This window comes from Cariama cristata, unplaced genomic scaffold (genome assembly GCF_000690535.1).
Source record: "Cariama cristata isolate BGI_N322 unplaced genomic scaffold, ASM69053v1 scaffold12444, whole genome shotgun sequence".
Lineage (NCBI taxonomy): Eukaryota > Metazoa > Chordata > Aves > Cariamiformes > Cariamidae > Cariama > Cariama cristata.
In genome coordinates, this window is record NW_009612420.1 from 12,669 (window position 1) to 30,997 (window position 18,329).

The 18,329-nt window shown below is 47.0% G+C and overlaps 1 protein-coding gene across 1 annotated transcript in view; it reads right to left on the reverse strand.

Annotated features, from left to right (window-relative positions):
• LOC104160499 (phosphofurin acidic cluster sorting protein 2-like) overlaps positions 1–18,329 on the reverse strand; it is a 67,686-nt gene that overhangs the window by 3,932 nt on the left and 45,425 nt on the right. The window contains 5 exon segments of the mRNA XM_009698628.1: positions 3,343–3,478; positions 4,724–4,766; positions 8,486–8,528; positions 15,782–15,890; positions 17,942–18,052. Coding sequence (XP_009696930.1) covers positions 3,343–3,478; positions 4,724–4,766; positions 8,486–8,528; positions 15,782–15,890; positions 17,942–18,052 — 442 coding nt within the window.

An 18,329-nucleotide genomic window follows, 5' to 3' on the forward strand; every position in this document is an offset into this window, starting at 1 on the left:
CAAGGAAAGAAGGTAATTTCTGCACAGCACTCAGAGTTCCCTCAATCTGCATTTTTTTTCCAGAGTGGCTGCCGTCCCTGACCAGATGGTCAGAGGACAAGCACCTGGCTCTTTGGGAAATCACGCAGCAACATTTCGTAGTGAGACCCGATAATCACAAAAGCACAATAAGTCATCACTGAGTGATGCAGCCTGGGTCACATTACATGGTGGCATGGGCTTGGCAGCGCAGAATTGCAATGAGCTGAGACAAGCTGACCTCCTGCATAGCCACAGGGATGAGCAGTGGGAAAAGGAGCAGACAAGCAGTTTCCGAACGCGATGCTGAGTTCAGTGACCCAGCCAGAAAAGGCAACCCCTGAGGTGACCCAGATCACTTCCAGTCTTTGAGTGGGGAAAAGAGGTTGTAAGCACCTTGCTGCTGCCTCCTGAGCACTGATGAGCAAATGACTCTGGCCAGGCGCAGCACTGCCAAAATCAGCTCTGAACTGAGGTGAACAAAGGGCTGGTGGGTCCCTGAACGTTAGGGACTCAGTTCCCAGTCTCCCTGACTTGCTTCCATCTCCTATGTTCATGAGCTCTTCCTGTCACCAGCTGCGTCCCTTCCTGGCCAGATGCTCCACCAGGTCACACAGGATATCTCTGCTCTCCCCACGTCCCAGTAACGGGGTGGGCACGGGATGATCTGCCCCACAGCCCTGCTGTGTGCTGTGAAAATGCTTTGCCAGTCCTGCGATGTTTGCTAAACAGCAGCAGATTTCAGGACATGATCTGCTGCTGAAAACTCCTGTGCATCGTGTGGTAACATACGTATGTCACCAAAACACGCTGCCAGCCTTTCTCAAGCCAGAAATCGGAAGATGAGCAGCCTGGGAAATTCTACCTCTTGCCTGCCCCTGCCTCTCACTAGCTAACTCCGAGTGAGGCGGGGGTTTATCATTCAGCAGACCTACAGCTGACAGCCTGTACTTCTTCCTGACCACCAGCAAAGTGTTGAATAATATGCAAGTACTAGACAAAAAAAATAATTTATCTACCAGTCTGTGTCCCCTGTTTGAGAAATGACAATGGTTAAGGAAGATGAATCTGTGATCTCGAATGAAGTATGCAACCCTCTAATGCCTAATATGAAACTCTCAAGGTAAAACAAGGACCTCCCATCCCTAAGATCCTCTCTGCAAATCATTTCCTTTTCTTTGCCATTGATTCAGCTGAAAGCTAGACTGCAAAGCAGAGTTTGTATTTGATCACCAAAACCAGGTTTTGGGTTCTCAGGGCAATTTCAGAAGTGAGATTCTTTAACGATTATGTTTTGGAGATGGAGCTTTGGATTTTAAGGCTCCTTTGCATCACATTTCTCATCTCAGTTGTAAAAACAAAGCAATCTCATGTTCACTATGCCCAGGCAGGATTTTCTGTTCCATTCCCGGTTAAACATGTGGCTTAATCTTTCAGTCTGGGCCACCCTCTACCCTCTGTGCTGTCACATACAGATTAGTGGAGATAGAACAATGCTGAACCTAAACTTCCTCACTTCTTGATGATTTTACCACACAGCATGAAACCAGAAGGTACCGGATTCCTAGAGCCAGGGTGTCAACTTCAGATATATCATGCCCATGGCTCATAACATTAATAGCCTACACTCTTGTGGGTACAGGTTCCCAAACCACTTCCACCTTTGGAAAGCCCACCCAGAGCTCACACGTGAGAAGTCAGCTCTGCTCTCCAGAGCCTGCGCAGCCTCCAGCTCCCTGCCACTGCCAGCTGCCGCTGGGACCAGCCTGGGGCAGAGAGGACTCTCCTGCCACCAAACCACAGGGGGCCAACGGGAAGGACTTGGGGAACTGGGCCTCCTGGCACAGGCTAACAGCCACTAACACCTTCCAGTTGCTGGGCACCTGCTAAACTGGGACTTCCACATTTCCATTTCCTCTTGTTAAAAGGGAACTCGTAAGCCCATTTAAGAAGTCAGAGGTTAAAGGTCCCCGCTAGGCTCTTGGGGGTGGGCAGGAAAGGTTCCTATTCTGTCTCCAACAAGGACAGGAGGAGATGCTGATTAAGGAGAGCACATGAGCCTCTAACTGCAGAACATTCCCTTAGACTTCCCCAGCTGACAATCACAGGATTAGGGATGTTGGAGGGGACATCCCTGAATCATCCTTTAGTATCCATTAATGGATCCACTGTCCACAAATTTGCCTAACCCCTCTTTGATCTGCAGATCCTGCTGCCACAGAAGTAGCAGAGGCAGACACGGTCCCACCACACCTTTCCTGCTACGTGCAGAAGTCCCTTCCTTTCACCCTTTTAACTGACCTCTTGCCAGTGTCACTGCACGCCCCCAGGTCTTGTACCACAGGTTTGGTGAACAGTTCAACATTCCACAAACCCACCACCACTGTGATTTTGCATAACTTGAGTGGCTTACCTCTTCCCTCCTCCCTCAAAGTGCAGCGTCCAAGCACTTCTAGTCTCCCATCACAAGGCTGCTTCTCTGTCCCCTTGACCTTGTTAAGTACCCCAAACGTTTAGGTTCACCATGTGCTTCTGGGTACCAGGACTGTACACAAAGCATTAGACAGCTACACCAATGTCTTGTGCAGCAACAAAATGAGAGTCCTGGCCAGAGTAATTCTTTACTGGCAGTTTTCTAGGGGTTTCCTCCCTTCACCCCTAAAAATGTCAGCTAAGCCAGAGCTTTACGTTGCCTACAGGTACTGTCTCCTTGCTGTTCTGGTATGCTTTCAGGCACATGCATGAATGGGAACTGCAATTCGATTCTGTCACCTTACAAGTGCTAGCTCACTCCTCAGAGAAAAAGCCTGCTCCTTCCACAGAGTCACTCTGACCTTACACTTGCTTGGTCCTTAAAAATGTAAGAATCGTGAGGGATTAGGCTAGCAGCCAGTGTATTAGGGTCACTATTTTCTTTGGCTACATATCTCCCCAAGAGAATCCAGTCTCAAAGGTAAAATACCAGCAGATGGAGAACACAAACTTTCCCAAACAGGCTGCCACAATGGCTCATCAGAATCCAGGTTTCTGCCAGACTATCAGAAACAAGGCTGCCCCTTCTAGTTCAAACGTGTTTGCCCTTGAGAAGTGCAGCCTTCCCATCGGTTGCAAGATCCCCTCTGCCCTCCCCAGCTCCTTGTCAGTCAGCAAGGTCACAGTCACTCCAGAGGCAAAAGAGGTGAAGGGAAAAGGCAACAACTCCAAGCATTTGCTAGGGAGGACGACAGCAGAGCTGTGGGTTCTCCTTTAGAAGAGTTTTTCTCTCTCAAATATATGTCAGATAAGACAACCAAGGGAGCTGTAAGGAGACAAAACATGCTTTACCTTGAGGACGAGAAGCTGCCTGTGACAGACGGTGAGGAAGGTGGTGTAGGGGAGGCTTCTTTCACAGCAGGAGACACAGAAGGTGGGGTAGAAGAAAGGACACTGGAGCTCGAGGGAGCTGCATCATCAGAGTCACCTTGCAGAAAAGAAGTCAAACTGTTTGTCTGGGTTCCTCTTACAGCCCAGCACATGCACGCTGGGATAGCTGAGTCTCTTTGCCCATGCACCTGCTGCACAGATTTTGTTCAGACTCAATCCAGAGATCAGCTAGTCCATCAGTTCTGACTGCCTACACACTTAAGCCAAAGGACTTTCTATGTTTGAGTAAGAGGCAGGCACAGACATTCACACTCCTCTGGGCTCCTCACCTGGCATCTGCTCTCCTAGGGTTTGCTCCCAGCTGATTTCGAGCCTCCTGCACAGTCAGAGTCCAGCCCACTGATTTCTGCTGGGGAATCTCCCCCCTGTTACCACTGCAGGGCAGCACCACTCCCAGGCTCTTGGAGAATCCAGTACCTCTGGGCTGATCACCCATGGGATCTCCCCATTCCCTCTGCTTCCACCCTCCACAACCAAGGTATCATTCCCTTCACGTTGGTCCTTTAGGATGGTGAGAACACTGTGGCAGCAAGGAGTGACCCACAGAAAGGCTGCCTCCACACACAAACCTATATGTAACCCAGGCCACAGGAATCTGGGTTTAATAGTAAAGCAATATAAGAAAGAATCCCAACAGATGATGAAAAAAAATATTCCTGACCAGTAGTGCGTATGGAGGAGGAGAAAACAAGTTCACATTGATAAAATAGCACCACCCCATGTCCACGTGTGTAAGCAGGTAGTTTCGTGTAAATCAGCTTTGTACTCCCCCATCAAAAAAACACGGGTCTAAATTTGTTGTATGATTGGCAAACTGGTTGCCTGTCCTGGAGTTCCCTGTGTTAGGCACATGAGTGAGATTGATTTTATTAGGCAATTGAACACAGTGTAGGGACACAGGCATGAACTTCCAATGAAATGCCTCCCCGGTTTGGAGCAGGAACCTCAAATAACCACAGCAGTGAATCCACCCCACTGAGAACACACACAAGAAAAACGAGTGTTTGCACATATATAAGTGGAGCTTCCCTGGATGAGGTGTGGGAATTTCAGCTGGCCTGAAGCACCTTGTAATCTATCAAGAAAAAGGGCCTCTTAAGAGAAAGGCCTCTTTTTTTGTGGACAGCCGCTGGGAGTCAAGGCAGCAGAACTGGGAGCTAATAAAATCCAATTCCACCCTACAAAATTCCAAGACATCAGCAATGGACAAGTTTGTCCAGCCCGTGAAGTCAAGCTCTCACCACCTGTACAACACAGAAAGCACACACAAGATGCTTGTTACCTGACGTTGCAGAAGATTGTTCCACTATTCCAACCTTCACCACCTAGAGGGGGCAAAACAGAAGAGCTCGATGAAACAGGAGTCCCCTGAACTTTGGGAACCCCCAAACCAAGGTCACCCCTACAGTCCCCTTGGCACTGTCCCTGCAGTCACAGTAGTGTTAAAGCATGTTAAAAAGTAGAGTCTTCTAAGAGCCGGGCAGGTCCCAGCAGTGTCCAGTGAAGCAGTACCAGCTCACAATCCTTCCCTGACCTATACAAAAGACAGCACAGACCCTATGGAGCTGTTACAGACCTGCACAGCTCCGAATAGCCCATCATCAGCCCCAAGCTATGGCAACTACAATGCCTGTGTGTGACACCTGCGGGAACAGGGCAGGGAAGAGAAAGGAACATAAATATCCTTTTAGCATTGCTTTGATACACCTGCTAATTACAGACATACTGCTTCCACCACACAAGTGCGGCCACTTCTAAGGTGCAGCACAGTTGGGGAAACCACATAAGCAACACAGCACAGTTTCTGATCAGAGTTTTTTAGACTCTAAACAAGGGAAGCATCCAGCAAAGAAGATAAAGCTCCTAGCAAAGTGTCTGGGCACAGACATGGATAAATCACCACATGGACAGGTCAGAACGATCCCAGACACACTGAAATAAGGATACAAATGTGTTCCGATATGGCCGACCACCAGCTAGTACATTCAGGGTAATGATAAATGCCACTGGTAATCATTTGTGGAACAGAGCATGCTACAAACACAAGCTCCCAAGAACACACTATGCCTCGAAAGATAAAATGACCCTTGATGATAATAAAGGGACCTTCTGTAGTGATAATCTGCTACAGTGCACAAGGATTATTACTCTTGACATGGAGGAGAGACCCTTCTTAAGAAACTTGTGTCCAGGGCTAATGTCTACCCTATATAAATGTTGACAAATGGGAAAGAGCTGCAAAAGGATCTCAAGTCAATAAAGTCTGCTTTAGAATGAGAAATGATGTCACACAGTCTATTTAGTTTGAAAATAGAAGATCGTTAAGTTCATACATGACCATATCTCTAGGGAGCACATTTGTGTGCTATGGGATCAAGAAAAAGGACCTAATCACTAGAAGCAAAAAACTTTGCACAGTTCAGAGTCAGGGGTGGTGGTGGTGGTGTACGCTCAACACTAGATCTTGGAGAGCTGTCAGGCTCCCTTGTGGACTCTCTGTTAGCTCCAACCTTGGAAAAACCATTGTGAACTCAGCAGTGTGTGCAGAAGCTCCCTAAGGGAGCACTGGCTTCAGAGGAGGAGGCTGCAGCTCAGTTTGGCCAGTCTCCATCCAAAGGGCAACAAATTGGGCTCTGGAGTCTGGCAGCCATTTGTGCTGTAAGTTTTAAACACCAAGAGGATGTTTCGCAGACTGTAACTAGCTGTGAGTAAGAAGAGGTGAGGCAGAAGAGTTAGGGGAAAGAACAAGCAACACAGAAAACTGCCTACACCCACCTTGATCTGCAAGCCAGACAGGAAATGTCTTCTGGCCTTTTCCCCCTTGCTGGCTGCCTGAAGGTGCTCAAGTTCACACACATGGGAGGAAGACAAGGTTAAATGCTTTCCCTCCCCTCCATTCAGGGAGGTGCTTGAAGCTGCTGCAGTCCAACAATGGCTCCATCCAGGAACACTGCAGCAGCCAGCCTCTTTTCCTTTCAGGAAGGAGGCACATCCTGTTAACTCTCCTGGCAACTGGCTGTAGGCACAACACAGGTGCATGACCACGCAGCCTCACCACCCGACTGACCCCTTGCGAGGCTCCAACCTCACCACATCAGAGCCCAGCTGAGTAGCATGGCACTGCCCAGCTCATTTCTAGGTCAAAGTCTGCACAACCCAGCTGCAGGACATCAGTTTTTGCACCCTAAAAGCCAATGGAGTCCAGCCAGTCAGGAGTCACAAACCCAAACATTACTGGCTCCCTCTCTTCCTTGGCCAAGAGCTCCAAGCAGGCTGCAGCTGAGGGATCAGTGTTCATGTTCAGCCTCAGACTTTGTGAGACACCTCCAACTGGCCTTTCAGAGTCTCTTCAGATGTGTCTCATGGGGAATTATTGTGTCAGGAACACTTCAGAAGCAAGAATAAGCAGCATTGATTTGACCCTCACCACCAGCTGACATAGGAAGTCAGTCTGTGCTTTCAAGGCAAGTTTTTTGGGGGCTGCCAGTGTTATGCACACAGAGCTTTTCACTCTTCCCACTTTAATTTAAACCCATATTGAAAATGCATTGCTAATGTCAGAACAGTGATCGTTCTAGAGCAACTGGACAAACACTCTGAGCCCCATTTGCTTGCACATAGCGCTGAACTGAATCAGCCCCAAAGAAAAGCTTTGCAGAGCCTAGCAGCTATAGTGAGATGAGTTCAGGAGCTTCCAAGTCCTTTTGGGCTGTTCACGTTATTGGAAAAGGTGAAACAGCTGTTTCATAACAACAGTTCTTCACCAGCAATCGCAGTTTGTGGGATGGACAAGATCACAGCAAAGCTCATCAGCAGGGAACAAATCGGGAAGATGTGTCTCTGCTTTTGCGGAAGACATCCTTCCTTCAACAAAAGTAGATTGTCATCTCAGGAGCACTGTAGAGAGAGACTCTCACTCCAAAGAGACACCAGAGTGAAAGCAGGGTCAGCCTGAGGGCAAGAGAGACTAAGCTCTTTAAACACCTTGGGATTTCAGATTCGCTCTGATGCATGGACAGGGATACAAATGGGAACGCACACAAGTCAGCTTAACACAAGGAAGGCAGAACAAGACAGCCAGCATGCAAGAAAGAGAAGCTACAAGACAGTAGCAAAAACTGTGAAGAGGACATCCAGTAGCTGAAGAGCAGTCAGGGGATATCCTCTTGGCCACAGGTCAATGACTTTGTATCTAAAACTTAACGAATTGAACAGCATGATCAAATAAGGGGAGGGAGGCTAGAAAAGGCAAAGTACACAGTGCACAAAACACACTGAGAGAAACATAAATACACCCCTGCCAAGCCATACTCTGCACTTGGCCACCTGAGCTGGGAATATTTAAAGATACGGACAGGAGAAAAAGCCAGGGACTATCCCAAGTACATACCCACATAATAAAACGCATTAAATAGCTACTGCCCCAGATTCAAACTTAACAGTGGTAATAAATGATCTCCCTGGTGGGATGTACTCTCCACTTCCCAGGAGAGGATGGGCTATTAAGAGGACTGGAGACCATTCATGACAAGCATACAGAGGACTGACACTGGAATAACAAATTTGGCCAAATCAATCACCCAGGACAATGCTGGGCACAGCAACTCTGAGATCAGGTTTCCAGGAACACATCACCTTCCTCTGCACGTGGCCCAGCCGCAATTCCCCACCAACTAGGTGCTTTGGTCTGCAGCAAAGACAGGCTGTGGATCAGAGCACTTCAGCGTCACGCTCTCCTCTCTGTATTGAATGAACAAGGCAATAGTAAGGCTATGGTGCCTGCTTCAGTGCTGGTAGGCATGTGGCATAGAGCTGCCCAGAGCCAGTCGCCTGGAAAGTAAAATACACCCTGTAGTTTGTTAAGGGATCTTAGAGGTTTGCTCACATACCAGGCAGTTGAATCCAACGATCAGATGCTCATGCTGACACTCTAACTTAGAGCACCCAGTGCTCCTGCTCTACCCCAGAAACCAGGTAAGTTTGGGTTAACACTTGTGGACATATTCTAGCTGGTTTGAGACAGCGTAACTAAGGTAACACTCACCCCGACAAAAGGAATGAACTTCTGTGAAGATTCTTCATCAGGGCTAAAGACAAAGAGAAAAGAGTTGTTAACAGCTTGCTTCCACATTGGGCACAATACTCACTTTATATGTTGCATTCAAGCATGCAGCAGGGACGGACAGTATGCAAGCGCCAGTCCAATGTCTCCTCTCAAGGCCCCTTGCCAGCACGCTAAGAGTCTGCATGAGTGGGGAAGAGCACGCAGCTTACGGCACATCTCTCAGGGGAAAGGTCTCTTCCTCCCTCCCTCACGCTTGACAGAGAAACATGCTTTAATGGCATGGCAGTCATTACAGACACACGACCTCCTACGGCAAGGAAATGGATCTGTGCCACAACAACACGGAGAACTGTGCGTTACTTACTAGGACCTGAAGCGTTCTGCACGCATGGCCTTCACGCGTCCCACCTTTGGAGTCACGTGCCATACCTTGCATATCCCAGCATCGCTAAAGCAGTTAGCCTGCCACGGGGTTACAAGCCGTGACACGTGGTTATTTGTATAGCACTAGTATGTATGTACACACACACACGCTCACGCACACAGATACATGTTCCCTGCCACGGGGAGCTTGCAGTCCCTTAGACAGGCACACTAGAGAGGTCAGGCACCAGAGCACATCAGGTAGAGAGCAGGACACCAACTCGAGAACAGCAAACAGCTAAACCAAACCAAACAAATTGCATGTCATGTCCCAGAAACAGCTGAAGACAACACCACACGCATTTTGAAAGTTGGAAGGCATCAGCCCCTCCTGCTCTGGCTCCACCCAGGATTCAGAAGCCAGAGGGTGGAGAAGGGCCAGGAACAAAGGCCACGGTCAAATCTAGCAGGAATTAGGGAGAGACTCAACAAGGACAAGAGGAGGAAGACCTGAGTGAGGAGGAAGGCAGGCTGGGAGGGCCTGCAGAGTCACTGCTCCCTTCAAGGGTGACAGAAATGAAGATGGACCCACAGGGTGAGGAGAGGACTGCAGGAGCACATCCACATGTTTGGAGGAATTACAGTTCAGCAGTGGAAGTGACTGCATAGGCAAGACACACAACGTTTCTCAGTGACCAAGCACAGGAAACAGGTAAGAAGCAGACAAACACCAAGATTTCTCATGTTTCTCTTTTCTCGCCTTGCCGCCGCTCAGTGCTCAGAACACTGCAACGTTCAGAGAAAAAAAACCATCCAGCATTGCCTTCATCCAGAATATTGCTGGGTACAGCACAAATACTTCAGGAAAGCAGGTATTTCTGTGCTGTTTCCAGCAGAGATCAGAAATGCACCAAATGCACCAAGGTTGCTAACCACTGCGTGATTAGCACGGGCTGGACAGATTCCTCTAAGCCCTATGGAAAGAACGGTGTAGAACTACAGCAAACACAACTCAGCCAGAGCTCCCTCTTGGTCCAAAGCAGAGTGTGCTTTTCCAAATAGCCTCTTGCTTTGACTCAGCTCTGCTTGCTCATCTCTAAGGCAAAGCCAGGGGCTTTGCTCCTTTCCTACCTCACAGCCCCAGGAACTGCACTTTCATTCCTCCCCTGAAGCACGTGACAAAATGACCAAGTCCCCGATTCTGTGTTGGAAACCAGAAAGGTCACATCTTTCCAAACACGGCTGCAGGTCCCCCAGCAAACAGATCTCCTGCGAACATCACATATCCAGCTCCAGTTTTGCAGAGGGAAACAAGAAAACCACAGAGCCGTTGGGCAAAGCACAGAACAGAGGCTCAGTTTTCTTCTCCTTTCTTCAGCTTCGACGGCTGAGAAGCAGGCAGAAGCGAGTCCCGCTGACCAAGTGAGGGAAACACAACAGTCGACTAGTCATCTCTTGGCTACTGGATGGCTTTGCTCCGAGCTCTCAAAACACCAAACCGTGCCCAATTCCAGCAGAAAACTCATTCTCAGTTCCCCTGGGAGCTCAGACTCCCACTGAGGAGAGCTCAGGGGCAATTCTGAAATAAATCATTTGCTTCAGTCACCATTTATCACAGCTCAATATCATGCACAGTCTGTTCCTGACGCAATCGAGCTGGATTTCAGCTCAGCTAGTCTAGTCCTGTCACACGTCCTCTTGAGAACTCTGATCTTGCACATGTGCCTCTGCAAATGCAGCTTATCAAAACAGCTGCTCTTCATGTGGATCAAAGGAAAGACGAGATGACCGTGTTTGTTCTCCACTTCCTCTTTCATGTTCTTTCCCAATTCTTGTCCTTCAGGATGCCAAAAATATTAATCCAGAATCTTTTCACCTTGGTAACAGTCTCTTCTATTCTTTCTACCACAGCCCTGCAACTAAAACATCCCCTGTTCCTGGAAAGGCAGCCAGCCCTGATTTACTAGGCTGCACAGATTCCCAGGCTGCAGAGGTTTTACCCTTATAGTGATGTCCAACGTATTGGTTTTATCCATAGGGCTTCTGAAGGTCCTGGTATCTCAGCTATAATTTAAAGCCAGACCTGATACTGGTTTGTGATTTTTAATACTGCTATTGATACTTCACCTCTGTAATCCTGGGAAAAAAACACTCCCAAATTCTGCGGGCAAACAAAAAACAGACCTATGCAGAGAGGTTAGAAAGAAAATCTTTATCTGGAATGAGGAGTTGTCTAATTACTGTTTTTGCCTGGGCAAAATCCATCCACCTCCAGTCAGTCCGTCAAAGGTAAACTGTCCAGAAATGGACCTGCAGGCTCCCTTCCCACCCCAATAAATTAATTCAGATTGAACAAAGACATATAGCCAGATTTATATGGTTTAGGACTCTTAGAAAGGAGAACCAGCCACATTGCCAGGAGTCACCCACCTGACAAAGGGAAGGAATAATCTCTCTCAGTTCTGGGGCAAAGTACAAACTAAGCTGCAAAGCACTCAGATATTACAGTAAGAGGTACTGAAAAATCACTTAGAGCAGTTATGCCAGTTGTTAGCCTTTTAGTAAGATGTAATATAAAATTTAAGTAACCTAAACCAGATTCAAATAAAGCCAAACACCTGTAATTTCCTAGCAGGAGGGTCTCAGGTACTACCTTTATTCCAGGCAAGTCCTGCAGGAGGGTAATAGGAAAGAGGGGACTTTTATCACCAAGGGACTAGCAAGGCCTTTAAGCCATTTCAGGCCAGTCACTACCAACAATTCTCCAAGGTTCATCTGTGGTATGAAGCATCTGTCCTTCCCACTGGGCAACAATAGCTGTCTGCTGGCTAACACTGTCCCTCTGCCACCAAGTCAAACCAAACAAAGAGACAAAGCAACTCCAGGTCTCCACGATGCATCATCCGAGTCACCTCTCTTCTTCCCATGAAACTCCCATCCAGCACCCTTCTTGTTCCTATAGGGGGCTGGACATACTCAACAGGACATCAAGCATTTCTTGAGCCTTGACTCTTCTCTGCTGCTCTGCTAGGCAAGGGGCACAAGTAAACTCCTGTTGCATTTCCACCAGCTGCCCAAGGAGGTTCACATAGCAACCAGCCAGATGACATGGGCACTGCTGAGCCAGACGAGGGACCAGAACCATCTTCACCAGCTGTGTTCCTCTTCAGCAACTGCTGCAGGGTGTGTTTTGGAAGCAGTACTCAGAGAAGTGACCTGGACCTTGCCTAGCCACTGCCCTGCACAGCCTCAGAGACAGGCAGAAAACAGTGTTACCCCTGCTTCCTATTGCCCAGGAACCCTCCAACCCAAGGAACTTGTGCTCCAGAGAGCAAGAGTTGGGGAACTGCTCTACAACACACGAGAAGGAAGAGCTTTTGGTAAATGTGTAACTAGGTAGGAAATGACCTGGCCCTTGCCCTGACAAGCAAGCAATGCTTTTATTTCCAACAGCCAAGCTGTTGCCCAGATTCGTGCAAGGGTTATCCAGAAGCCACATGGCATGAGCTGTGCTGGACACTGAATTACAGTGGGTGACACCAGCCCAGGTTCACAGAACTGATCAGCAATCCAGCTAAACTGGGAATGAGTGACTGTTGAGCCTCAGATCTCAAATAGAGCAGGGTTTCATTCAAGCAAGCAATGCAGAGAGATACCAACGTCAAAGACACAGCCCTCCTAGTGAGAGGCCCACCTCTGCCACCATGGTCTCAGCTCCCCAGATGTTGCCTGGACTGCAGTGTTTCTTGAGAATTCAGTAACCAGTAATTCTCCCAGTGCTTATAGACAAAGTCAGTCACCCAGTGTAACGCAGAGGAGCTGAAATGGCAATTAATTTATTTCCTGAACCCTTTCCTTATTGCCAGCTCCCTTGATTTCAGGTAAGGTCAAGCAGATGCTCCAAAAGAATGGGACAAAGCTTTCGCACCATTGCAGTTAATGACAGGCAGTACATGCGCCAACCTTTCGCAATGACACACAGAACAAGGGGACAGGAAGGAGAGCAGAGGTATGTCAAAATAGGGATAGCTGGCAATAAAGTTATAAAGCAGCTCATCACATACAGCTATGTCCTAAAGACTGGCTTGGCTTTCCTTGGACCACTAGAACTTGTTTAACAGAGCAAATGCTAGGATACTGGGAGATTCGTCTTGCAATTAATTTGTAGGTAGCGCTGCTGTTTCTACACAGACCACTGCCTAGAAACCTGGGCTTGGAGAAGCCATTCACTTCTGGCCTCCAGGAAGAGGGAGTTGCAGTAACTTTATGAACTGAGGACAAAATAAACAATGTCCAATAATCATATCATTCTAATCAGGGGACCCTGCAGAGCAAGGGGGTCTTGGAGGCAGCTCAGAGAGCACAACTCCACTGCTAGCATTGATCTGTATCCTCTTTCTTAAGCTTAGAGAAGTCCCATACATTTGGGATAGCCTGCCAGTAAGAGAGTAGTCCTCAATTTTTTGACTACAGGGAGAAGATTTGCTGTCTGCACTCGGACACTACACAGGTAAAATCCACCCTGAGCCACTAAGTGCCACCTACAGCACTGCAGTTCCAACAGATGGGAAATGAAAAGCCTTTGCTCAGTCCTGATTCTTTTGGAGCTACACTATATCCTCTGACGGCTAGGAAGAAGGGAATAAAAAAACCCCAACCTTCTCTGTGTTTTACTGCTCAAAGCTACTCTCTCAATAACCCCTTCATTCCCACTCAATCTACATCCTGGGCACCCAAGATGTGTGGTCCAAAGGCAGAGCAGTCATTTTCAACAGTGCGTTCTGCTAGCAGATGCCACAGTTTCAAAGCAGCGAGCAGAATTTAACCAAAAGCACAAACTGTGCATCCCAGACCTGCAGGAACTGTTAAACAAGGCACAAAAGACCAGTTCATGGAGGAAAATAGATAGGAGATGGGAGAAGGAACCTAAAAGGAACTGATACCTTATGGTAAAATCAAAATGAAAGCTCTTTTTCCTTTTCAGAAAGCAACCAAAGAAAAAGATAAATGTTATTATACTTACAACAAAGTGATGCATTCATTTAGATAGTGCTAATAGAGACAATTTCTGTGTTGTTTTTCACCATATCCTCCCTAAGCGGTTGCCAATGACAGAGCGCTGCATTTCTAAAGAAAACCACACGGGAAGATAACTGCCCGTCACTCCACGGGAGAGCTTGTTCCTCTCACTCACTCTCCAGTTTGCTCATGGGGTACTTAGCTGAAAGTAGAAGTTATTTCAAAGCAGACACAACAGAGATACTAAGAGACTGCAGGCTATGCCATGAATCTGACTAAAAGTCTCAGCAATCTCTCTTCCAAGTAACCTTCTGCAGAGTTTGAGCCTGATTTAAACCTATGAACAGCTTCAGGCACTGCACCAACAGTCCAAAGGGTCTAAAATACAAATAGATCAGACCAGCTTGGTAAAGCAGCCATGCACACTGCTGGGAGGGCTAAGTGTGTGTGTGTGTTGCTGCAGGACATTTCAGATGTTTTTCAACAAAGTAGCAAACTGACCTTTCTGGGCAAGAAACTCAGAATGATTAAATGTGTGTTAATGACAAAAATGAACCTGTAACAGAACAGAGAAGACAGTGGAGACCAGTGCAGAACCCAGCAACCAAGGGTGCAGAGAAAGACCAAGGCAGCCATCAGAAGGGGTTCACACTGCACTAGGGGTGTCTGAACTCCGTACTGGCAACTAAGGTAAGTCTTCACACCAAAAGCAAAATAAAAGATTGAAGTTGAGCACCCCGTCGCTCTCCAAACTTCAACTTCATCAGGTTAACATTACAGAAGTTCACAAATACGTGAAGAGAGTGCACTCTTTAATGGACTAGTCAGTCTGGAAATATTTTCCCTAGCAGAGCATGAAGCATGGGCTAAATTTTACTGAATCATTTCTGCAAAGTAACATAGAGCAGCCACAGGAATGGAAAAGCAATATACAATGAGCATTTCCAAAAAGAGGAAAAAAAGTGACTCTGCCCGTACCTTTAATCTCTCCCAGTTCTTACACAAAGGAGGCACCAATAAGAGATATTAATGGACCAAAAATGAAAGGTCAGATATAACATGGGAAGGGTAGTAATTAACAATTAACATCATCCATGCCTCATAGGAGACTGCTAGTCCCTAACTGAGAAAAATCACATGAGCTGAGTGTTTGTCCTGCTCTCAGAAATTATTGGGATGTGAGTTGGAGTCTATTACTCTCCTCTGTGCCTCAGAAACAATGCATCTCTAACCTTCAGTGATAGTTACTCTTCCTCTTGGACCATGGCCACATCAGGCTCTACATACTTCTGAATCTTGTTTTCACACCCCAGTCCTCCCTCCTACAGGCTGCTTATCCCTTAAGAGAAGTTGAAATAAAACCTGGTGAATGTCAGCCCTCTCAGCAGGAGTCCTGGTAGCCTGCAACTGCCAATCAACAAGGATTTTGTCTTTCCTGAGAGAAGCTCTGCTATTTACGCTCCAAAAAGAAAGGGTTTCAGTTCCCTCAACACCAACATAAAAAGGGCAGGGCTCACGGAAGATACATTATGGCAGAATGCCGCGGTCCAGTCTTACACACCTAAGGTCTCTGTGGTAAGGGAGAGGTCTCTGTGGCAAGAGGTCTCCAGGCCCTAAGCAGATATGATCCGTCCATCCCCCATCCTGCTGAGTCCCCACTTCCCCAAACCTCTCATATCTTCAAAGAAATCACTGCACTTACAGTAACCACGCTGTTGGAGATTCACTGCTGGATCTAAGTGGGACACATCACTGGGTGCAGGCTATCGTAAGGCTCCCAAGGTGTTTGCAATTTGGAGTTATTTTAAGACTGCTGGCACATGAGATGAGAAAAGCACTTTGCTTTCAACCTGATGCTCACTCTGGAAAGTCAGTATTACATTAGTGACATACCTTTTCTGCTTGTATGTCAGCATCGCTTCAGCAATGGGCAACTGGTGTGCACAGTTTGCCCCTGCTATATACTGCGTTATCCGGGAGACAACATCAGGTGTTTCGGGAGCTGCAATAGAACAAAGAGAAAATAATTTAAGTCATTTCTCAGACCATCACCAGCACTGTTCTCCATTTGCTCAGCCAAGCAGCTGATGGTACCCAGCCATCTGCATTTGAACTCCCAGAGGAAGCTCTGCAGCCTACCCCAGAGCACTGTAAAGCTGTCTGACCAAAAGCAAACTTCCTACGAGAGCACCAAGGTAAAAACATCAGGAAGGGACACTAGAATCACAGACATCTGTACACACCATTATTGACCGAGGTATTATGGTTATATGTGTCAAAATGCTTTTTCTTTGCGTGCCTGCCCAGAGACAGCTTTAGACTTTTCCACACCTTGACTGGAGGTATCTACTGAAGAAAGCGCCTAGCCATCTCTCCCAGTGCCCTAGCGAGCCGCTCTGCTTACCCCAGCGTTTGAGTTACCTGATTTCCTAATGAACTCACGGCCTTGCTGAGTTAACTGAAATGACCAAGAACCACACAAGGGTAGGAACAGCACAAAGTTCATGTGTGTAGCAGCAAGTATGCTTCAGATGTGTAGGACTGCATTGATTCAAGTTGACAGGAAGACATTTCCTAAATGCCTTCCATATTTCTTTGGTTTCAAGCAAAAAGCCCCAACTGTGAGATCAAAGGAATGCAAGCGACCTTCACCAGGCACTTCCATACCTTAACAGACATTTTAACCCAGACTCTTTGTATTTGAACAGTGAACTGTGAGGAGCTATGATTCTTTGCCAGATCTTCTTATGCCATCACAGGGTTTCTGTGCAGTTCTCATTGCACAGATGAAAATGGAGAATCTACAAGGTCTGGACTGCACAAAAGTGAGGCTGTATTTTCCTCATAGCACACAGGTAAATAAGGGCTGCAGCATACAACCAAAGAACAGATATGGCTCTCCACCTGGATTTCTATAGCCGATGAAGTATTCCTAACCCAGACACAAAAATCAAGTCTGTATTGACATTTTTCTGCATTTTCAAGTGCAGCAAGGAATTAAAAGAAACCAGTTCCAGACATCTGTTCTTATGTGAGCTTAGAATCAAGGAAAAGCGCAGGTTGGGTGGCACACTAGGAGATCTCTAGTCCAGCCTCCTGCTCCAAGCAGGGTCGACTTCACCTTCAGAACAGGCTGCCCAGAGCCTTGTCCAGCCAAGTTCCCATCTGCTGGAAAAGGCTCTGAACAATCACCTGTGAAAAGGTCTCTCTCCTCCTCTCACAGCCAGAGGACTTCCTGGGAGCCTCAAGCATGCTGCAATTCCAATAGGAAAACCACACTGCAACCTCCCCACCCTCATGGTGCTCCAAAAACTCCAAAGCTTTTTCTTTCTAGTGAAATTTCTGTCTGGGATATGCTGCCATGAGAGCATCACTCCTCCCTCAAGTCTCGAGCCTTCACATAGCCCTACATGTCAGATGCAAATCCTCTGTTCTCCTGCTCCTTCCCATTCTTGAAGGAACAGATGGAAAACTGTAAGCATTAATGTTTTAAGCAAATTAGTACTTTAACACACAATAAGGCTTTATCTTGGCCTAGAACAGACTCAGATCAGAACAGGAACTTGTTGATCTGACCTGATGCCACTTGTTACAACACTGGTGAAGAATAAAACTCTTTTTTAATGAGAAAGATCCTGCCAGTAGACTTCAGAAATGTCAAAGTCATTCTCACGCACAACTAATAGCAGTTAATCTTCCCAGAGTTTCCAGTTTTCCAGGAAGACTTTCAGGCTGGACAGTTTCTGAAGGGTCAAAGAAAGCAATGTACTAAACTTGGTAGTGAGACCTCCACATCAAAGAACAAAGCTGAGAGCTAGGTAGAAACAGCGTGACTCGGAGGCGGCTAGTGCTTCTGGGAGCCAACAACTATTTGCAAACCTCCACATGGAGGACATACAAAGGTCAGCATCTGAAAAGGGAATGTGGTGGAGTGAGGAGAAAAGAGGAACAACAACATTTGTCTGCTTCCTCCTGTATTTACTTGACCTTTGCTAAAATTACTCATTCAAGCCTTTCATCCCACACAGGCCAGACACAGACACATGGTCTTACCAGTGGTCTGTGCTTCAAGTTTGTTGAACAGATCTCTCCAGGCTAGATCTTGGAAGAAGTTGTTGTATCTATAATCTACAGACCCCAGATACTTGGCCACTGGATGAGAGCCTAAGAAAGAAAGGAAAACATGACAGTTGCTCTTCCCGGCACTGAACACAAGTGTGGTTTTTATCTGTAAGGAATTTAATTCCAAAATCAAAACTACACTAGACACCCCAGAAATAAATGTCTTCAATTATAACCAAGTAATTTAGTCTAGCTTATCTCTACAAGAGCATGCAAATAGACTTCCCAGTAGAGAGACTGCATCAACACCATTGATATCTTCCAGTGACACCTCCCCCTGCCTGAGGGAAACTGCTGAGGAAATAAATGATCTGGAAGA